The sequence below is a fragment of the Molothrus ater genome, chromosome Z (genome assembly GCF_012460135.2).
Source record: "Molothrus ater isolate BHLD 08-10-18 breed brown headed cowbird chromosome Z, BPBGC_Mater_1.1, whole genome shotgun sequence".
NCBI classification, from domain to species: Eukaryota; Metazoa; Chordata; class Aves; order Passeriformes; family Icteridae; genus Molothrus; species Molothrus ater.
In genome coordinates, this window is record NC_050511.2 from 53,079,840 (window position 1) to 53,104,168 (window position 24,329).

At 35.7% G+C, this 24,329-nt stretch overlaps 1 protein-coding gene across 1 annotated transcript in view; it reads left to right on the top strand.

Moving 5' to 3' along the window:
• The window catches only part of KCNN2 (potassium calcium-activated channel subfamily N member 2), a 71,379-nt gene that overhangs the window by 5,093 nt on the left and 41,957 nt on the right, over window positions 1-24,329 (top strand). Inside the window, exon 3 of the mRNA XM_036403413.2 lies at window positions 15,651-16,069. Coding sequence (XP_036259306.1) covers window positions 15,651-16,069 — 419 coding nt within the window. The remainder of the gene's footprint in view (window positions 1-15,650; window positions 16,070-24,329) is intronic.

Genomic DNA, 24,329 nt, shown 5'->3' on the forward strand with positions numbered 1-24,329 from the left:
CCAGGCCTGTGTGGTTGTTGATTCAGTTCTTCAGAACAAGTGCTTTGTGTTTGAAAGATCAGCAGGAAAAATGTAATTCATCATTATCCCAGCCTAGAACAGGTATTTCTCTAACTGTTACTCCAGTTGAGAGTTTGAAGAGGTGAAAGAGGGAAGAGCTAAAAAGACAACATTACCCAATTATCATAATATTTTTTGATTAATTATCCACTTCATGCATAAACAGTTTGTTACTTAATACTATTTTACATAATTAAAGCAGAGGCAGTATGTAAAGTAATTAAAATTGTATTCTTTAGAACTTACTGTTCCATTCCACATTTCTCTAGTGGAATTCAATTCATAAATAAAATGGAATTTAAGAAAGTTTTGAGTGGCAGTTTACAAGGTAAATCTTTGGTTTTATAATTTTATTTAAAAATTGACCTTTCTGCCTATCTCTAGTATGGTTAGAGATAGAAATGCTTTTTAACTATGCACCCCTGAACCAGTACTGACACTTTCTTGTATTACAAAGAGCAAAAGGATTAAATCAAAAGTCTGTGAGACTGCCATTTGGAGGTCTTTAATGTCTTTTGTTGGGCATTCCACCACAGCTGAGCATCTCTTGAGAGATGGTGGTCAGTGGAAGAATATATCCACTGGAACACTTCTTTAATGCTGGACTGCTTAGTGTACCCTTTCTGTAAATAAACATACTGCCTGTCCTGAATAATAGTAACCTGAGTATTGCTAACCTGTGCTGTCTCAGACAGCATCTGGGCTTCTTTTTCTTTTCCCTGATACAGATGCTGTCACTCATGCAAAAACATGAAAGCTGTTGGTATTTGTTAAAGCTAATAGAAGTCTTGTGTGTATGTGTGTGTGTTATCCGCTGAAGTTTCTAACCATATTTGAAATGTATTGCTAGTTCATACTTTGATAGAACACCCATGGAAAGGCTTGCAAACTCCAAGGTTAAGGTTAAGTTATTGCTTGCGCAGCCGAGCGTCACTGAGCTGCAGGGAGAAAGCAACGTCAATCCCAATGCTTCTGAAGTGGTGGGATAATAATATGCTACTGATAGATTTGGAGTGAAACATTTTCAGTTGTCACTACCTTTCTATAAAATTACCACAGCTGAGACCCCAAATGTCTTCCTGAAGAATCAAGAATCTTCTTTTCCCTGTGCCTGAAAACTTGAAAAAATGGAACAGGCAGTATCAGGTAACAGAAAAGAATGGAAATAACAACATAATACCTGTTCATTATGCAAATACATCCCATCATGCATGATGATAATAAGCACAGTTTATGGGAGTTTCATTATTTTACTGGCATCAGTGGAAAGTTTTACAGTAAAAATTATGCATTTGTGAACAGTTAAATCCCTTACAGTTTCTTGTCATAAGAAGTAATGCTTCTTCTACAGACAAACTTATTTATTTTTAGTTATCTGTTATTTATTTGTGTCTATCCATGTAATTGTTTCACCTTCACTGGAGTGGTACATGTGTATTTCATTGTCTTGCTGGCAATCTTTTGACTTCATGTGAAGTTCAACTTGTCTTTGCTTCGGTATATTGAAGCATCAGGGATTGCTCACAGAGACTGTAAATCTTCAGCTTAAGAAATGAATGAGTTAGACTAAGAGCACAGAGAGCAAGTCTAACGAAAAACTGCTGCAAATCAAGAAATAAACAGAGTGTTACTTAGCCTGATCTGAGGTCTCTTGGAAATTAGTGATTTTTTTTCTAATTATTTTAATAGATTTTTAGTCAAGCAACAACAAACTCATTGTGTGGCAGTTGATCAAGGATATGGTAACTTCATGTGCAGATTCAAAAATTCCCCTTTACCAATTAAATGTAATACACATTTCACTTCTGTAATGAACAGCAGAAAATCACACAGGAATCCAAGGAATCACACAGGAATCCAGTGTCACCGTATTTGACAAATTAACAGCATATCTGTCAAGTTAACACTGTAGAGTATTTTTGTGAAAACGCTAAGTTTCAATTCTGTTCAGTACATTTTTTATAGCTTTATGTGCAGATCCTGTTGATGTAGGAAACGCTGCATGTGCCTGTTGTCTCAGAGAAGCAGCAGTGGAATACATATGGCATGGAAGGCAGGCTTGAAAATCCTTTAATGGTGATCAGCCTTGGAAGGGGCAATAAGGTTAAACATATATTATGTCTCTATTTCCCACAGGCTTCATTAAATCATAGAAGGAGGTGGTACGTGGTGGTCAGTACACTGAGTGGTTGGTCCAGCCATACCTAGAGTTATTTATTTATATCTGGTGTTGTTCCAACCATTTTTTAGTGAAGCTGTTAGAAGTTTTTCAACACATAACAAAGCATTATGAGGTGTGAGAAGGTATGTCATTGTCACTGTTGGAGGAGAGAGAGCATTGAGAACTTTTGTAACCAGGAATCAGATTCTGGATTTGTATAAATTGTGTAGCTTAGCTGAAATCAACAGATGCTCTTGTCTGCAGTGTTAGAGGCATTCTGCATGCCCATCTTAATGTGAAACATGTCAGATCTTTCAGCTGTGGGACCTTCAGATTAGGAAATTCTATTGGGTACTTGACTACAGCTCTTTTTTGCCTGACTTTAAGTGAAAGTGTGCCAGAACCGACGAGTATACATAAATGCCTTTTTGGTTTTGGTTCTGGTTTGTGAGTGATCTATTAAATGTTGTATCTTGGGCTTTGAGTTTGATTTGAGATGTATTTGACATCTGTTTTGAGTGAAGATCAGAACAGGAATGGCTGCTGTTTAGGACTCTGGAGAATTAAAAGGTTCTCTTTCAATCAGCTGTTTTCACCATTGATGATAAAAGTTGTCACCTTCCCTTAGGAAAGGACAGAATATTGCTCTGAGCCTATAAAGCTCCTTTTAAGATGTAAATTACCACTTAGAGAAGAGGCTGTAACTGATCTTGTAACTAGCATTCAGGTAAGCTGGAAATATTGATCACTGTAAAAATTTAATTAAAACATTTATAAAGTGTTCAGGAATTTTGTGAGGAAGTTTTCACAACTTTTTCCTATGGAAAAGAGAAAAGTTGCATATCATGATAACACACACAAATAGAATTGAATTTTTCTCATGCCTTTTTTTAAATTTAATAACATTACATTGAAAAATATGAATGGGAAAACTTATGTTCAGTAAAAGTGATATGAGAAATCCAGATCAAATCCTTAACACATAATGAGTGCTTTAAATTGAAATGCTCTAAAGATCCAGTTAATTTAGATATTTGCAGATATAGTTCCCTTAGTGTGATTATTCTTCTTAGAGAAATATTATGATGTATTCTTGATTCAGTTGTGTAAATTGACTCAATGTCCCACTGTTTTAATGAAAGCCATATTAAGAGATTCCTTCCTGTGTCTCTCAGATGCTCAGAAGAAACTGTCATGAGGACACACTTTACAGCTTAGAAATAAATATTTTGTAAAGGCAGTAGTCAAATATGAACATCTTATATTTTAAACTGGTGTGTCTGAACCCAGACTTTTGCAAACAAAATTGTTCATTTAATGTCATGCCTAAATATTTTCATAGTTGCAGAGTATCACACATTTGTAACTAACTGATTCATTCACTTCTTCCCTCTTGAGCAGTCCCTGTAATTGTGCCCTTCATCTATGTGAAAACAATCGTTAATAAGCATAGTTTTATATTGACATTTTATAGAAGGGCATGAGTATTATATATTCCATGAAGGATTGAGAGCATTGGGTTCTGAAGAGCAATGGCTGTTTTAAGAGGCTATATAGTGTAATTTCTTAAATATAGGTCATCTTCAAAACTCCTGATTGTGAAAGAGTATATTTGAAATAAAAAATAATTGAGAAGTAAATATATGTGGGCTCGTAAGTACAGATTTTATTTTCACCTTTGTATAAAGAGCTTTGTGACCTTTATCTGTATTCTGCAAAAAATTATGCAACTGTGTGTCTTCCATAAACAGTTATACCTCAGTTCTGTGGTTTGATGAGAAGGTGTAAGATAGTCTGAAAAGAAGGAAAAACTTTTCCAGCAAGTATTTATATGGTTAAAGTATTTCATTGTAAAAGGCAATTATCTGGACAATTCCTCACTTTTTTTTTTTTTTTTGTCACATAAAAGATGTTTTCATGAAAGGGAGCGCAGAGATTAAGAGTTCAAGTGCTGTGGATAAAATCTGGGGATGGGTTCATTGCTAAACTTGAAGCTTAGGCTTGTCTATCTTGTACTCTTATGATCAGATCAGTCATTTGTCATGTAAATAAGACATTGTAATTGCCATCCATCTATTTTCAAGAATTATATGCCTACTTTAGCAGATGTCCCAAAACCTGCAATATATAATGAATGCAGTGTTCCACAATATGTTCTAATGAGATATGAGATACTATTCTTTATGAAGCATTTTATTCCTATTAAAAGTTTTATTCCATCTTTCATAGCTCTGCAAGTTCTGTAGCATTACTACAGATCTACACAGTCATTTTCACCTGCCCTATAACTGACCTCTTATGGTAGTGTCTTTCAGTAGAGTAATGCATTACGAAGCAATGCTTCATTTTCAGTCACTTAGCAAAACAAAGATTTGTTCTAGTTGGTGAATGGTATTTCTTGTTTTGTGACAGTTGTTAATAGCTGTCAATAGCTTTTAAGAATATGGTCTCTTGCAGCCAGAGAATAAGGCACGTCTTTAATTAAAAACAAAAATGGTGCAGTAACTTTGATTCAGGCTGCACCATCGTATCCACAATATAAATAAATAAATACAAAATAAACTCCACATGCATAAGAAATTCGAATTCAGTCTGGGAACCTGGAGAAAGACTTAATGTCCAGGTGTGGCTTGACAGCAGAAAATAAATTACCTTCTACCTAGACCTATTAAAAAAAATATTAGAAATAATTAGAAATAATCCTGAGCATTCACTGATAGCATCTAAGTTTAATGACATTTTCACCAAAATTATTATCACTGTGTTTCTGATACAAGTACTAGTTATTGCTTTTACACCAGTCATGAACAATTGACTTCAGAAGTGCATCTGTATTTTGGAGTATCTAAATTTAGATATTTTGGAGTATCTAAATGCTTTAAAGCATTTCAGTTGAGAGCAGCCTTATTATATGTTAATGATTTGATCCTCAACACCTTTGTTATCATTAAAATATTTTTTCAGGGGGATTTGAAAACTCTTGAACACACACTGATTTATGAATATGCTAAAGTTCTCTTAACTGACTTTGCCTTAGCCATTTCTCTGCAGTAGCAATAAAATTCAGTTTTAACCATGCAGCTACTATAGCAAGATTGTAGTGGGTTCTTTCTTTGTAAATTTCTTCATAGTTTACTACCCATGATTTTTTTCCTGGGCACTACATAAGAAGTGGACTGCTAGAGCAGAAATTCTTGTCCATTCAAATTCAAGTATAACTGAAAAGGTACTTATGGCAGCTGCTATGGAATATAATCCTTATCTGAATGGTGTCATAGGTAAAGTGGGTTCACACTAGGACCACTCCATTCTTTTGCCCATATTCAGGATTAAGCTTTATAGTAAAAGCCAGTAATTTGCACTCTGTTGTAATTTTTGCAGTATGATAGTTTAGAATAATTTAAACTTCATGTGGTATGATAGACGAGTGCTAGACCTGATGAATTGCCAGATCAGTTTCAGTGTAGTTTTAAGACAGTTTAATGGCACAATGTTTTGAAAAGGTATTGATATAAGACTACCCATGCCCAGTCTGGTTTTCATATTCAGTTGTCAGAAAAGAAAATGGTTCTCTTTATGGGGAGCTGTACATGACTAGACATTTGTCTACCTCCCAGCAACAGAATAGGATGCAATGGAGTCAGATGAGAAATTTAACAGTGTGGCTGTCAGCTGGCAGGCCATTCTTCTCCCCCAGCATTTGGCACTGGAAAGGAAAAGAGGGGACAGGGTTTTTTTTTGTATACAGGTTGTGTCAGCAAATCCAAAATTAATAGTCCTTGCATTTCACTGGTGGCTTTTGTATGTATGTTGTGGCTGGCAACATCTTATGTCAACTGCTGGACATCAGAATTTTTGCTGCTCTAGTGTGTCCCATTGAGCATAAGGGTTGTGAAAATAAAGCTTTCTGAAACATTTGAACAGCAATTTTATTTTTAAATTGTGGATGATAAGGGGGTTGGCTGCAATCAGTGCAAGCATGTTTGATGGTTTTGGTCTTCAGAGATATAAAAGAAGTAAGTTTCTTTGAGAACAGAGCATCATTTACCTGAGAGCTGCTGTAAACCAGATTTGATGAAGCTGTAACATTCGAATAATTTTTGGGCAGCAACAAGAACTTTGTGTACTAGGCTGAGACAATTCTTTTCCCTGAGGAAGCAGGTGCACTGATAATTAATAGTGACCAAGTAAAATGGTATTTTACCTATTAAGAAATGCAAATAAATGCCTGTAAAGAAACTTGAGCCTATATTTATTTAACCTAGTGTTGAAAACTGCCCTACTTAAAGATATTTTAGGTTGATCTTTGAAGCAGTTTGAATACTTCATCTGCTATACAGTTTAGCCAGAAGCCCACTTTAGGCTTTCTAGAGGAAAAGATATTAAGTACATACCTTCTTTATTGCTGCCCTCTCAAAATTTTATTTGTCAGGATGTATTACAGAGACATTTGAATAAGACCAAATGCCTCTAAACACTTGGAGTTAGAGCATAATTATGCTTATTAGGATTTTTAAATACACAAGTACTTTAAACTCCATTCTGCTTTTCCTTCTGCACAACATACTTTTCCTTATTTTAGTGGTCATGCTTTAGGACAATACTTGGATTTTATATTTCTATATTTGTAGTTGTTTTTAACATATGCTTGAATGAAATTCTGGGTTAAACTGTATTTCCAAGATAGTAAAAACACAGAGACCTCATGATTCCTGTGGTGCTGATGTGTACTCGCCCACTGTAAATAAAAATGTAATTAGTATAAAATGACCTCGACATTCAAACTTTCTCACATACATGAAGTATTTATGGTATAAGTAAACACTAGAGGAGGAACTGAGAAGACAGATTCTTGTGTATATGATGTGTTGGTACTCATCATTTCCTAAAAACAATTTCCTATTTTAGAGTCAGTGTTGTGCTCCTTTGGCAGAATGAATGAGTTAGCTCATCTTATTTAGCCTCAGATTCAGTGTTTCTTCCTTTAACTCCTGTCTCCCCTGCAAAAATATTGCTGGTTTCTTCAGAAAATACATTCTTTTTTAAAATTGATTCCAGTTTTCCTAGTAGTAATGAAGCTGATCATCCCTGAAGAGAGTGAGGCTTCTCTCACAGTGGCAGATGGCAGTCGTTTTGGGAGATGATGATTTCTTCATGCAGCGATCCATAGAACAAACTATTTTAGTTCTGAATGAAGAAAAACAAATCCTAAATGAAGAATTGTAAAATAATTATTTAAAATTAATAACATAAATATATTGAAATGTAGATTCCTTCCAGTGACTTTTGCATCTGCAAGAAGAATGTAGAATTAGAATTACTTTATTTCTCAGGTACTGGAAATGGAGAAAAACGTATCAAAAACTACTATGTTTCTTGATATATATTTTTAAAGTTAGTTCTGCAAAATAGCACAGTTACTTTGTACAAAGATGTGCTGTGTTCTTCATGTACAAAGTTTTTTAACTGTTGCTCCAGTGCAAAGCTAATACAATCCCTTACTTTGATATCAATGTTTCCATCCTTGTACTACCAAGTTCACTGTAGTAGTTGAAGCAGACCTAACACACCAGAAGAAATTTTTGAAGAGTTTTTTTTGTTATTGTTATTAGAGATTATTTCATTAGCATGGTTGTTTGTTCAGTGTGATTTTTTTTTTAATTTGTGAAAGTAGACCTAAGCAATCCATTTACTTTGCAAATTTCCTTTTTAGATGTAACAAAACTGGCACAATTTTTGTGCACTCTTTTAGTAGGGAGAGAGTGGGCCAGAGTGGGCCAGCAAAAGCACAGGGCAGTGCAGGTTGGCAGCTGATGGAAGCTGAACTCAGAACAAGGTGTGGTCTGGCTAGCTTAGGCTACTGGTAGGTTTCTTAAGGGCTGGCTACACCCAAATAACCTTGCTCAGGCCTTTAAGATGCTCCAGACCCTTCAGCTCTTTGGGCCTCCTCTGGACCTTCTCCAGCAGCTGCTTGTCTCTGTTGTACTGAGGAGCCTGGAACTGTACACAACACTCAGGTGTGGTCTCCCTAGGACCCAGTAGAGGAGGATACTCCAGGATTTAACCATTTATAACCTCCCTACCCTGCTGGTCACGCTCTTCCCAATGCACCCCAGGACACCATAGGCCCTCCTGTCCACAAGGGCACTGCGAGCTCATGGCCAGCTTGTCATCCACAAAGATTCCCAGGTGCTTCTCCACAGAGCTGCTCCCCAGTAGGTCAGCCCCCAGCCTGTGCTGGTACTTGTGGTTGTTCCTCCCCAGGTGCAACACCGTCTACACTTGCCTCATGAAATTTCCCTGGCCAACTCTCCAGCCTATCAAGGTCTCACTGAATGGCAGCACAGCCTTCAGGTGTATCAGCCACTCTCCCAGTTTTTTCCTTTCTGTCTTATTGTTCTTGCACTTCAGTGATGTTCAGAGCTTTGATAAACCATGCTGCTTCTGTATCTGCCTGGAGGACATTATTGATTCTCAAAGCCAGGCACAACAGTTTTTGGAAATTTCTGATGCTGGATGGAAGTCTTCTTCATGTGGTAATTTAGGGACTTATTTTCGTTGTTTTATATAGCACAGGGGGTAGGATCTGAAATGCTGGCATAATGAAATAGCTGTTAAATTAATATTGTTAAAGTGAAGGAATACTTTTCATAGACATTGACAAGTAGAAACTCCTGTTTCAGTCAATTCAATTGAGTCACATAGTGCTTATTTTGCTGAATATCTCAAATTAATATACTCACCCTGAGTGGTGGACTTTTATTTATGGAGCTCTGATTTGTTCAAAGTTTGTAAAAATTCATGTAACTAAATATCTCTCTGTTGATTACAGATCTGAGGAGGCTCAGCTGTGATTGTTCAAGCAAGACTCCAAACAGAATTACACTAGGAAATTGTCATGTAAAATATCTGTTTAATAATGAAAGTGAAAAAACCCTGGTTTTGTTTTAATTTTGTTTACAATCTATTATTAATAGTAAGCTCATTATCTAATTACTTTGATTTTTTAATATATTTATGAGCTTTTGATGATTTCTTAGCTCAGTCCATAATTATGCTTTTCTTAGGGGGTTCTCTGTATCATTGGGAAAGAATCCTGATATCTTGGAATGTCTTTTCTATTTTTTTTGTAGTCCTTGGATTTAGATTCTTAATTCTGCATAGAAAATAAGGACATTATCAGGAGTGTCTCACCTTCTTTGAGTGCCTAGAGCACATATATGTATATGGAGAGACCTATATAGCAAGAAATTATGTACGTCCCAGCAATTGCTCATGCTATAATGGTCTTTTGGCATTGTAGGCTGTTGGGGGGAGGAGGGGGTGTTAAGTTATTTCATAGTTTGGGATGAAGAGTACAGCTGAAAATCTGCCCAGTACCATTTAAGAATATTGAGGAATGCTTCTGAATATCTTTAGAGAGAAAAAGCTAAAAAGAATACTGTTAGCATGTGGATTAAACCAGAAGGGAAATATGGGTAGGTGGAATTTAACTTCGTGTGCTTATGCAGAGTTTAACCCTATGTTATTCATTGGTTCTAAATTATTTTCTTTCTAAAATCTCTCCCTTTTTTTTAATAATTATCTGAGGGATAGATATTAAAAAAAGACACAGACAAACCTGGTTAAGAGCATTGTTTAACACACACCTGTTCTTTTTGGAATGATTGTGGTTATTAGTGACCTGTCAGAGTAACCAAGATGTACTGTTCAGATGTATTTTAGTGTGAAATTTTTGGTACTGCATTTCTGAAAATATAATTCACAAAGACTATAAATTCTCTGAGCCTCTTTTCCCCATCTCTTCTCAAGATGATAACATTTAAATGCAGTATTTAAGAGGGGGGCATGTTTAGCCATCAGGAATCATTAACGAATCATTAATGAAGTTTGCTTTACATACATGCTTTCTTTATAGCAAAATATTAATCATTGTAAAAATTTTGCACAGAGATGTCAAATTTAAATGTACTACACAAATAATAATTTTTGGGCTGAAACTAAGTACCAGACTTTTAAGATCTTCTGTTTAAACTGGGATGTTTATAGTTGGGATGGGAATATGTGTGTTCATGCATGTGTACATATATAAGTAAAGAGCAGTCTGGCTTCCTCATTTGAATGAACTAAGCATGTTTCATTTTGTAGATAACTAGACCTTGTGGATTAGTTTCTAGTTACCTCCTAGAAAGTTTGTTTTTTATTCTGGATATGGAAAACATTCTGGCAAATACAAGATAGGCAGTCCCCCATGTCATTTGTGAAAAAATGTATTATTTGCCTTCTGTGCTTTGTATGTGCAGGAGTTTGATGCCTCATGACTTTACATATGTATTAAACCCACTAAGATGTTTCATCTAGGGCATTGTACTTAAGATAAGGAGTACAGCAGCTTCCAGAAACTCCTGGAAGGCTCTTCAAGGTCAACAGGCATTTGGGTGACTTACAAACTATTTGATTACATGCCTTCTGATGATGTAAGAAAGTAATTTCCATCTCCTAGTTAGAGGCGACTGTGCTAAAGGCTTTAGATGGCAATCTCCTGTCATGACTTGAAAATGGCTTTAAATAATTTTTACTTAATGAGGTGCTCTGGGACACTAACTTGGCTTTTTGGACTTGTGAGACAAAGAGTATCTTCTTTGTCTGCCATAATGTTTTTATTTTTTTGATTGTGTGAATGATACTTTGTGTAATACACACTATAGAAAAATACTGGATCAAAAATTCTGGTAAGTCATCAATCCCAGAGGCTATATTTTGCTACTCTTAATCATAGTCTTATCAGTTCTTTTGTAAGATTTAAGTGACTCCAGTATTTAACCATTTTTAATTTGGGTTCTTAAATTAAACAATTGCAACAATTTACCTGTAAGCAAAGTTGATTTCCTTTCTCCAAGGAATGCTTCCAGCACTACAGCTGATGCTGCCTTATCACTGATTATTGCTTCCCTATTACTCCTGCATTATTGTATCCCCACAGTATTACAGCAGGGTAGTGATGTAGTTCTCAGGTTTCTTCTTTTGCCTGCAAAGGCATTTTTAAAACATGACTAGTTTCCTTTTTCTTTGCATTCAGCAACATTTAGAAAATTAACTTCTCTCCTTTTGTTTCTCTCCTTTAGGGAGTCTCTGATCCAATTTGTCATTGTGTGCAATCTGTCTGTTTAGAATGCCTTTCTGTTTTTTTCAGTCTGGTGTTATATGAATGTAACTGTATAACTCACAAGTGTTATGTAAATATACACATACCTATCTATATAAATATCTGTAATTTTTATGTTTTTAAAGTGGAACATTAATTCTGTGTCTTACATTCACATAGAAGATGCTAGAAATACATTACATAATTCCAGGTGAAAATACCTTCAGAATTGTTCACATGAAGTGGAGACATAGTAAAAGTATATGAGAGTTCTATATTTGGAGAACCTTGCAGGACACTAATGAAGTACTTGCATTAGATTTTAACTCTGAATAATTACAAAAAATTTGAAAACTATGAATAGGCATAACATATGTGACCTTGACTGAAGTTCATCCTTGTCTGTGAAGTGCAGGACTCAAATCTACAGAAAGGTTTGATCACTCTTTTATTAAATTCTCTTTTTATTACTAGCATCATTCTCCATTCAGATGAGGAGTAGTATCTTGAAATCAATGCATGATTATTACAGCCAGATTGTCTGAAATCAGCCAAGAGTGTGCGTACATACCCTTTGAATTGTGCTGTTCAGCTGTCCTTTCTCTTCTCCCTTCATTTATGTTCCTCACTTTCTGGAGTGGAAGTATACATAGCCAAGTGCAGAGGCATGGACAAATACCTCTGTATCTTCCAAATTAGAAGTGAAGCTTGCATTAAATAGATTTCAATATTGCAAGCATATAAAATGTACATGGAATCCTGTACTAGTTTCTGTGTCATTTTATTATGTCTGACCTTAATTGTTATCCACAGCATGTGGTTGAGGCCTTTTCACGTTCTGCAGTGTTTGATATCCATCATAGTTTGAACCTAGGCAAAGAACTGTAACAATGTCATCCTCATAAATGCAATTTTGAACTGTCAATATTGTTATGAAATAGAAATGTTTTACTGTATCTGTGTCTTTGTGACTAGCGGTGTTTTCTGCCTTTCCTGTTTTTACCTCCTAAATCTCATTATATGACAGGTAAAGGTATTATAACTTTAAAACATATATATTAATTTTCGTGGAATAAATTGTCACAGCTAAGGTCACAGGAGGTCGATAAGGATCTTCTGTGTCCATAAGCATAACCAATCCACTGAGATCTGCAGAGAAATTTTTCTCTATGTTTCACTTTAGGATTTCTTCTGCTGACAGGTGACAATGTTATCAAGTATGTATTCCATAATGATGTCTCAATGTTTTTAAAAAATTCAGTCATAAAATAACATTACCTCCTCTAAAATGGCAAAATCAGATTTTAATGCCTGTGTTTAGCTCAATGTTTTTCTATTCTCACCTTTTAAATCAAATCAGTACTGAAGGTATAATTTTTCATTAATTGCCTTTCTGCATATAGAATTCTTTTTGAAATCTATGAAAAGCGTACATAAAAATGGAGGAGAAAAGACCATTGCTTTTTTCAGCAGATTTTGAAACTTTGACATGTATTTGATATGTATCTTACAATTGAAATATTTAAATCCATTGTAAATTTATTCTTTTTTTTGTAAACCCACACAGCATTCGAGAAATCTGATATTATCATATTTTTTATTTCAGTCGCACTGGTTACTATTAATCTTTATTCTGAGTTTTCTAAATATCTAGATTTCTTCATGACTGATGTAACACTTCTAAGATCTCACTGCATTTGCAGGCTAATCACAAGAATCAAATGCACTGGAGCTGTACAGTACTTTGCAAGTTTGTCCCTTCATACCAAATAGTGCATTTGCTAAGTGCAAACCTGCATTGTTGTGGTAAGACAGATGTACAGACATAAATTGACCTTCCAGTATCAATTCACAAATCTAGTATCTGTAGCTTGCAGAGTGACCACAGGTAAAAGAAACGGTATGTGCTCATGGTGCATACATTGAATTCACGGAATGTTTTTTTAGCTTAATTCAACAGTGTATGACTTTGTCTTCAATAGTATTGCAGAGCAGATAAGAACTGTCTGTAAATGTGGTGAATTCACCTTGGCCAGCTGTGAGACCTGCACCCAGCTATGCTTTTGCTCTCCCTCTTCAACAGCACAAGAAGAGATAATAAGATGAAAAAGGTTGCAAGTTGAAATGAAGATGGGGAGATCCCTTGCCAGTTACTGGCACTGGCAAAAGAGGCAAAACTGGGGGGAAATTAATTAATTTGATATTTAAAGCAGACTAGGATGGCAAAAAATATGCTGTCCCACCCCCCTTTCCTCAGGTTCAACATCTTCATTCCCAACTCCGGTATCTTCTCCTCCATGAGTGGTACAGATGGCATGAGGAAGGACAGTGTGTCCATGACAGTTCCTCTCTGCCACACATTTTTTGTCACACTTTTTTTGTGCAGATGTGTGGGTCTCCATGGTCTGCAGCCCTTCAGGATAAATCTGCTCCAGCATGGGAGTTATGTGAGCATTAGTTCTTCTAAGGAGAATCTGCTGCAGTATGAGCTCTCTGCAAGTGAGCGTTTCTTCAACAAATATCCAGCTTGCCCTGGAGTCGTCTTCTCCAAGTGGGCTTCAGGAAATTGCCTCTTTTATCATGGTCTTTTTTTTCCATGAGTTCCTCTCTGTTCCTGGTGCCTGGAGCACCTACTCCCTCTTCTTCTTTTCTGACCTTAGAATTTCTAGTGTTCTTTCTCACATTTTTACTTTTACTCCTCACTGCCTGGGCCATGTTTTGCCCTTTCTTAACTAAGCTTTCACAGAAGCACCACCTGCTTTACTGGTGAATTCAGCTGTGCCCTGCAGTGAGTATATTGAAGAGCAACCCTGACCACTTCTTGCTGACATCAGCCCTGCAGTTATCCCCAGAGCCAAAACCTTGTCATCAACACCCAGTGTAATAGGATAGAGAGAAAGAAAATAAGGGATAAAAACCACATCCATAAAGACAGAAAATTATTTTGGTTTATTGTGTTCCTTAGTGTGGTTAACTTCTTTATTTCTTTTAGTATCAGATCAGCTACAATGAAACTAATTTGTGACTATCACTTTTCTAAACAGTTACAGTAGAGCACTTTTATGAAACATAAAATGAAGGTATTGTGAGGAGGATGTAGAGTGGCTTTTTGATCACTAAAAACATATACAGTGAAATCAAGCTTGTATTTTTAAACTTTTGAAAGAAGGAAGGGGGCAAAGAGCAGTGCAGATGAATGGGTTTTCAGTGTGTGTATATAGAGTTTAGGCTGCCAAAAATACCTTTCTTACATTAGGGAACACATAATGTACTTTGTCTTCTCCCCCATTATTTTTGAATAATCTAATTTTAAAAATTCTGCAAAAGTATTTTTCCCCTCTTACCTGTTTACTGAACAGCCTTGATAGGATTCAAAGTACAGTTGAAGTGGTGGGAAGGTCTTCTTTCTGAAATTGTATCTTCTTGGTACATATGGGTTATGTTCCTCTCTAAAAGAAGTCTGTTTGCAAGGTCTTGCAAATCTCTACTCTCACCTAGTGGCAAGTACTGCTTGATTGGCTATTTATTTCTTAAATCATCAGGCACATAATTTGCTAAACAGTGTGAAATGTTTTAGTACCTTTGTTGCTGAGAGCCAAGTTGAAAGCCTTGATTGTGCAACAGCCAACATGTGCATTTAATTTTCAGCTACTGGACATCCTTGGGCCACTCTGATATTTGCTGGCTATTATTTTTCATATTTTCGCGATGAGATATCTTCTTGAGTCTTTGTGCACTTTCTCATGTAGTTTTATATTTTATATTTATTATTATTATTATTATTGATTATTATTGGTGCCTTGAAGAAAGCTTGAGTACTTCTACAGAAGCTATAATATCACCTTGGCTGAAGCTTAACAGGAATCTTAAGAAATATTTTTACTTTGTAATTTAGTTATCTATTCAAAAACAGCTAAATGCTTCTCAATTTTATGAATTTAGAGTAAACAACTGATTTTGAATGGACAAGGGGTCCAGACTTTTTTTTAAATAAAATATTAAAATTTAAAATATATGAGGAATTCTGAATTAATAATGAATGAATGAATGAAAATTCAATTTCATGTGCAGTTTTAAAAATAGTGTATTAGAAATTCTTTTTGTCTTAACCAAAGCTGCATTTCCTTTCATAGTGATGTAAATAATGTCATTTTCTAAGATGGCATTTTTTAAAAATTTTTTTAGTGGTCTTTGGCAGCATAGAAAACTGTGATAATTTAAAATGGAATTATAACAGTTTTTTGAACAATGTACTAAAGTTAACCTTATATTTTATAATTTCAGTTGTTCATGGTGGACAATGGAGCAGATGACTGGAGAATAGCCATGACTTATGAGCGTATTTTCTTTATCTGCTTGGAAATACTGGTGTGTGCTATACATCCCATACCTGGGAATTACACATTCACATGGACAGCCCGGCTCGCCTTTTCTTACGCTCCATCCACAACAACAGCTGATGTGGATATTATTTTATCTATACCAATGTTCTTAAGACTTTATCTTATTGCCAGAGTTATGCTTTTGCATAGCAAACTTTTCACTGATGCCTCATCTAGAAGCATTGGAGCATTAAATAAGATAAACTTCAATACCCGTTTTGTTATGAAGACTCTAATGACAATATGTCCAGGAACTGTACTGTTGGTTTTTAGTATCTCATTATGGATAATTGCTGCATGGACTGTCCGAGCTTGTGAAAGGTAAGGTTGATTTTTTTTTCAGTTCTTTCTGTTTGTTTTTCTATTTTTTACTCCTGCTTTGTCTCTTAAATTTTGAATTCAGGGGACTTAAACATTGTTAGAATGCAGGTCCCTAGTCCTTGATAATTTGAGTGTTGGTAGCGTTGAATTTTGTGACAGACATTGTCAGGAGTGATTTGCCTCTTAATCTGATGGACTTCTGCAAAGAGATCTGTACCCCGCTGTTTACTTGTAGCACTACAATTTCATTTCAGTGTGTTGACATATTTAACACACTGGACAGATACCACAAAATGCCTTTAAGAGTAGTTGTTAATATTCTGCATTTATACCAATTTTCATTTATTTTCTTTGTGAGATGAATGTAGTGAGGATAATACAGAAAAAATAGCCAGGGAAAATGCTTGGGGGGATGTGTAATTTGAGTGTTGTGCTGAAAAAAGAAAGAGAGTGCAAAATGCAGTTGAGTACTTGGCAGGATCAGTAAAGGGGAACAGGCAGAACACTTACAGTAATATAACTTCTTCTTCCAATGAAAATCAGAAGTGCATTTGAGAGTGTGACTTTCAATTTCAGCTAGCTTTCCAACCTCCCTTTACCACAGACTTCAGTGTAGGTGCAGAATAAATGGCTAGTGCTGACAACTTGAAATTGAATTTTTCAAATATGGCTTTAAGAAAAAAAAAGGGCTTCTGATTGGATAGGATTGCTTAGGAATATGAGATAGGTTAACTCTAAGAAGACAATTAGAATGATTCTTTATAAAAGATTTAATGCCTTGGAAGGCTCTTAGATCTTGGAATTGATTTCTCCTCCTTAAGCTGAAAAATCATCAACATATTTAAGGCATTTCTACTTCTTCTGTTTGTTGACTATTTTGTTTTTTCTATTCTGTTCCATGTCTGTCCATTTTAGAATCAGTTTAGGGGAGTTACTTGTGACAGCTAAATGATTCAAGTCAGCAGTAAAATCAAACACCGTTGTGCATTTTTAAGTTACTGCTTTCATTCATTTTCAACTTGTTAAAAGGAAAAATACCTGATCTTAAAAATAACTGTAGGAATCATGATTTTGTAGTTTTATTGCTAAAATTTCTTTGTATCAATATTGTTTCCTCATATTACAGCTTGACGAATAGTTTAAGAATATTCTGAAAATACGATGTTAAGACACAATGACATATTACAGTTTCAGAATATTCCCCATAGTGGCAGCGAAGGAGTACCCTAGATTTTTACTCAATCTGTAGCAGCTGTGTTTTCATAAGTGTGTTCTTGTTTCATGTATAACTGACTTCTGCAAAGTCTCTCCTCTTTATCTCATATTCTCCACTTCTCTTCCCACCCGTTTTCTTTCAACACAATTGCTGCTCAGGAGTTCTTGAGTGTCTACTCAGGCATTTCCCAAACTGTTGGTTTGAAGTGGCTCTGAAAAACTTCAGCATCCATTGCTATCATTACATATAACTGCTTGATGATGATGGTGATGGTGATGAAATAATAATTTTTTATTAACATTTTATACATGTGCTTTCAAAATAAGCTAGTACAACTCAGTGAAAATTACTGAAAAATATTTGCTACTGTCTGATACATGTCTGTAAAACATATTCATTTGCTAGCATACAGACTGGAGGACAAGAATGTATAGTATATAAGTAACACTAAAAATAAAAGAAACAAAGACCACCTCACTGATTTTTCAATCAGGGGGAATGATGACAGCACTCTTGTAAAGTTTTGAGTTTTTTAGTTTGCTTATTTATATTTAGAAAGTGACATACTTCTGCATCACTGTTGTTCTGGGAATAAGATTATTTATTTGGTTAGGTACACTGAAGTCAGGGTTGCAAAAAGCTGAATTTTCTTCAACTCTCTGCTAAGTTAGTAATGTATTTTCCACATTTTAATTTGCAGGTGCTGTCCTTGAATTGACTGTAATAGTTTGGACAGTAGGCTGAGTAGCTACAGACTCCTCTAAAACTGAAACACAACACAACTAAAAGCAAGTTAAATATAAAAGTTAGTACTAGGTTAATATATCTCTAGCATAATTGCCTTCTGTCACTGGATCCCAGTCCAAGATTCATATTTAAAAAAGGAAAAAAGTTAATTTTATGTTTCAGAAACATTAAAAAGAATATATTTTGGCCTTTGGAATTAGATACTTATGTCATTCATGCTAGTTGCACAGCCAGTTTTTTGTGTTTTGCTTCCAGTTTTTGCTTGAGGGAATATGTAAGTATTTTGCCAAACAGATGATACTGACCCTGGATTCCAGTTACTAGTCAGCCCATCAAAACCATTTAAATCCTTAGCCCCTATGGAGGTATGAGGTAAGATAAAAGTTCTCAGAAGAAAACCTCAAAACCCCATACAATAGCCATTTATCATGAGAAAGGACAAATATGGCCACTGAATAATTTCTGTTCTGTGTAGAAATCACAGTCCTCAGAAGATGTGTCCCAAGGTCCTTATGGCTTTGAATTGCTTAGATGTTAAAAGTGTAGTTTACACAAATGAGGTACATTTTTTCCCAGCTACTCTTGACTTTTTTCTTAGTTTTAACTCAAGGGAACCTTTTTTATTTTAAGTACACTATTTTTTGTACACAAAAAATAAATTTTTGTACACAGATCCTGAAAATAAATTCTATCATTAAGAGTCTTTCCCATTTGCTGCTATATATGAAAACATAACAAATTTTAATACATCTAACAGAAATTAGGAATTAGGCAGCAACCTGGTATCTTTGGTTTGAAAAGGGGTGATTTATATTAATAAAATTTGATGGTGTTAACTTTTTCTTTGCATCACTCCAGCACCATGGTCTAGTTTCTCTTATATAGTAGCATTACATGATTTTGCATTATCAATATTTCTTTGGTGTATTAAATCATTTAACTGACCATCTAAATTGGAACAAGATGATGTTGATAAGTCATAATAGATTAAAATATTAAGATTTCGGAATGGAGAGGAAAGATTCTCATTCGGTTCCATGTTCTCAGTGAGGAGGGAAGTCACAGTAGGCGGTGTCCTTTATTGTGGAGTTGTGTGTGCTCAGCAAAAGCTGTTGCTGCTGAATGACAGCCTGGTGTTCAGATTGTTCTATTCAAAGTTAAGTTTTTATATTGCAGACAATCCTGGGAATAGGAAGGGAGATTGAAAACCCCACATTTCATAGGAAGATAACATGAAAGAGCATCATTATCCGTCTCTTGAAAGATAACCTGTGGAGAGAGGTCATGGGTTGAGCCAGGCAAGTTGGCTGTCTGAATAAAGACTTCACTTCATTAATGGTCATCTGACTGATCACTTGATATACACTGAACTAAGACAGGGCATGTGTCTTTCTCAGTGCCTTAATGACTGTATAGTTAGCTTCCAGAATGCTAATTATAGCAAGTGACATTTTGGGTTGGTGAGCAAGGTATTTTCCATGATTGGAGTGTAAGGTCATGTATGAGGGCAGAAAGTGGTACAGATAATGGTGGTGGACAGCCAGCTGAGTATAAATGGGTTGCTAGGGCTGCACAGTAATCTAGATGAGGGAATTTGGAAGGTAAAGGTGGGGAAAGCATCAAGTGTTGCTGTATACATAATGTCTATTTTGAGAGGAAGATTGCATTGCATAGGTTTCATCTTGCCTTCTCATTGCCAGTAGTAGTATATTGCTGGTTTTCATGTCTAGGCTTCATAATGAAAAGCTAAATTTTTTATTGGGTCGAACTCAAAAGATGTTTGTATTTATAACATCTCTGAGGCACGTGATCTAGAACACTTACGAGTAATTTGAATTATGAGCCCTACAAGCAGATTAGTTTTTGCAGTTTCCCATACATATGTTGTTACTCAAAATAGATTTGTGCATGGGCATCAGTTGTTTATTTCAGTTAGAAAAGTTTGGTTCAGTATGTTTAGCATTAAGTCATGGAAGAATCTGACTAGAAGAAGAATCTGAGTAGAAGAATTCTACTCTTCTGTAGAATGGGTGTCTCTTGTCTCTTCTGTGAGAAGTGGGCCACTTTTCTAGGTTGTGTGAAAGGTCGCCACTCTTTATGATCTGGGTTTTTTATGGAAGGAAGAAAAAATATTGTCTTCTGAATACACACATGGGTATAATGTGCCTGTTTCTTGTGTACCAAGCAGTATGAACCAGAAATGCCCACATTACACTGTTGTACATCCAGAGCATATCATATCACATGCCTGGCATTTCTGTGGATTTGCAGAGGAGAACTGAGAACAAAACTGGATTTTCTTCTGCAGAGAGCACACTTTTGGCACCATTTGTTGTTCTATTTGTTCATCTCTTTGACTTTTGGCAATGAAATCAGTTCAGTTTGAGCAGTTTGTTTTAGTCAGCATTTCTCCCTCTTGTCAGTTTCTGCTCTGTATTCTCTCCTTGTTTTAACAAAAACTCAAAAAACACACACATATGCAAAATCCCATCTGTGTGTGATGGTGAAATATTTTTCTGATTTCTGCTCATTCTTGTTTTCTACAAATAAATGTCTGTCTTATTTCTTGGAAATATGATACCATTACAAAGTTTCCAGTAAGCAGCTCACACATGACAACTGAGAGGCAAATGTTAAGGATTCATTTGATACAAGCTAGTGGATACACTGACACTTCAGTTGTAATTCATGAAGGAAAAAATGTTTCTTAGCTATCTAATTTCCTCTCAGTATGTATTTCAGTTCTTTACTTGTATTGAGGACCTTATCTGACGTTGTATGTTGCATGCATATTCACAAGGCCACCTTCTAATGGAAATTGCTTTTTGCATTCTCTGCAGTGCCAGTGTGAAGATTCTTGTTCTTAGTTTAAAAAAAGCAACCAAAAAAACCCAGAAAAACCCCAACAAACAAGCAAATAAAACCCACCAACAACAAACCAAGTCTGGATATTTATTTTAAGGCTATTTTTAGGCTCAGAAGGTCAGAAGCAATGACACATGATTTTCATTTTTTTCAGTCTCATGACTGTCAACAGATCAAATAGTGTTTGTGTGTGGACAGTGCTGGCTGTTTATCATGATTCTTTACCTTCCCTTGGCTCACAGCTCACTGAAACTAGAATGTCCTACTGGCAGCCAGTTTTCTTCAGTGGTGGAAAACATTAAAAGTTAAATATTCAAAACAACAATAAGCAATGATGTCCTGTCATCATCCTGACTTGCAGCTGTGCTGTGAATGAATGATTCTCTGCCTACTGGTCTTAATTCCTGGTTTTCCATACTGAGTGTAGCTTAACTTTAAATGCTAGGTTACTGTTTTATAATATTTACATCTCAAAGCAATTAATAATTAAAACCACATGTAACCAATTGTATTTTTGCTGCAAAAGTTACAAATAGACTATCAGATCCATTATTTTATCATACAATGAAGGCAACAAGGGAATCTATTCATAGAAGTACATTGGTAAATGTCTGATGTGCATAACCCAGATCCAAAAAAGAGCAATCGATCTAAATAAAATATTCCTTTTCTAGGTGTATGCAGAGGGATTAATATCTAGATAATGTGTTCTTTTGCTTGAAAACAGAACAGTTATGTATACTTAAGGGGAAAAACAGATGCACCCGTTCTGATGCATGTAGAGTTTGCTATTTTTTTAAATTCATATTTTTCTTCCCTTTGAAAATGCTGTTTGTGTATTCTCAGCAAAATAACTTTGGGATATAAGTAAAAATACTCTTCAGTTGGTTTAGGTTATTAGAATTTTCCTTATAAATATGGAAAGTAGCAATAACTGATGAAGTGTCACTGGATATAGTCATGCCTTCACAAAAATATATCAAGCCAAAGAAGATCAGTGTTTCTGTAGTCCAAAAATAGCAGATCCAGCTTTGAGGAAGGGAGTGCAAAAGACAAAAAGTTAAAAAACAAGCAAAAAAAATCTACTTGCTTAATTAAAGAAAAAAATATCTTTCTTTCAGATTAACTAGAGCAAGAAAACTTTTCTTAGGTTAAATTCCCTATTATTTACAAAGGACTTATATGTATATCAGTTGTAGAATAGAATGAAGTGGAAGAGCTCATGTACAGTTCAAAAACAGTAAACAAAGTGAAAACTATTTTTCTAAGCAGAAAAGTCTGAAAAGAGTGAAAATACTTACAGGGCAGTACTTATGTGCTTTCAAGGATGAAAAGATTTTTTTTAATTAATCTTGAATCTATAAAACGTTATTAAGAGAACAGTCTTTGTTCTGGTCAGTAAAAATGGTTGTATGTGCTCCAAATTCTTTCAGATAAGAAAGCAATTTATGGAAATTTTTTTAAATTTTTGTTTCATTACTGGGTCCAAAGTTATATATTCTGATCCTCATATTTTTAGATGTGATAACTGAATTTTTCCTCCCTCTTTTGGCCAGCCTTTTAAACTATTCAGAATATTTTGCTTCAAAATGAGTAAAAGCTATTTGACATAGTACCCCAAAAGCAATCCTTATAAAATAGGGTCATACTGAAGCAAAAAGTGATGTCTTGTCACTTCAAAATAGAATTCATTGCTCCAACAGTTTAACATCTTTGAAAAGTGCACCCTGAAGTGTGAATTTAAGGTTTTCTACTGGTTCTCTTTTGCTTCTTGAGCAAAGTGAGGAGTATAGGCCATGGTTATCACTTCACTGTGAATAAGCTTCCAATATGCTGACTCTAGCCTTAGATATTGAAGAGTGGATTCTATTGGGAATTTACGACTCAGCCCTAAAAATTCAAATTTATGAGGCCCATACAAGGATATAGATAGTGTTGTGAAATTGTGCAATTCAAGGAAATTAGTGGTTTAATGGCGGGAAACATGAGGAGGTGCTTTTTCAATATTTTGTATGTTCTTTATTTTCCTTTTCTGTGATTTTATCCTTTTAATTTGTTGTCTCAACAGCAGATTTTTCTTGCTTGGGTAGTTTTTTTTTCTGTAAAAGTTCAAAATCAGCTATAGTTTTTGCTACAGCTGATCTTGAGATAGTAAGTGATTTGCACCATCACTTAGAAGTAGTAAGTATTGGTGTGTGTCCTCATTTACACTTGTGCTCCCCAAAACAGTGATATTATACTAGTTCAGATCTCAGGCTGTTCAATCTAGAACATTTCTTACTGAGACAATAGAACATGACTCTACTTGCAGTTGTTTTTCCTCTAACCCAGATTGATATCCAATATTTCTTTTTAAGCCTTTTTCTGTGATAAATGAAATCTACTGACAAAATTCCTGTGGCTTTCCACAAGAGCAGTTAACTGAATTGAAGTATTCAGTTTTGTAAAACAGTAACCTAACATTTAAAGTTAAGCTACACTCAGTGTGGAAAACCAGAAATTAATTGCGTATTGAAGACATCATTGCAATGTGAATTGGAGAAGTGTCTTGGATTATTTAGGTTGCAAGTTTCTGGGCCGGGGGTTGTCTTTGAACTGTGTTTGCACACTGCTCAGCACAGTGGTGTCCAAGAATAACACTTACATATATGGTACTGCAGTACTAATAAATGTCATAATTTCTAGTGAGGAAAAAGGGAAGCTAAACACTTTGAAGGCTGGTGGTGTTCTGATGAAGATGATGCCTTCATGTGTTGATAGAGCAGTTTAAGCTGAACTGTCCGGTTTTGATGGATGCTGACTGTGCTGACAGCTTGTGCTGAAAACACTGCCCAGGCAGGAATTTACACCCTGCTAGCTGGCTTCTTTTCCCTGTTGTACTCCCTGCCTCAAGTGGAGAAGCCTAAGGCAAGAGCCTCCGTGTTCTCACTTGCAGAGGGGAGTGTGTTCATGTTGGTTTGGTGGTGGGACCTCCAAGTGCCCTGTCTGGTCAGTGAAGCTGTGCTCCTGCCGGGCGTGTGCAGGCTCCGTGCTCAGCGCTGCGGTCTCGCTTCAGGCTGCATTGGGACAGCTGGGCTCTAAGGAGAAGTCTCTGTACTGTACTTCGTATGCGGTGCTTGTGACTCAGGGCTTAAGGGTATCTTCTCTTGCCAAGACTGACAGCAAAAGAGATCAGCCCCTAATCACTGGGAAGGTACAGTGAAGGTAAAAAGAACTCCAAATGTTCCAGAGCAGCAGGTACCTGAATAGGTTAAGAACACACAGAAATAGAGGGTGTCAGTGCTGTGGGGCTACAGCCTGCTTTGAAACCTGGTTGCAGACTCTGTGGAAACCAGTGAGCTTGCATTAGCTTAAAGTCCTTTGATGGTGGGGCTAAAATGATTGCATCTGCCTGGGTAATCATGAGAATCATGCCAAATTGTTGGCATGAGC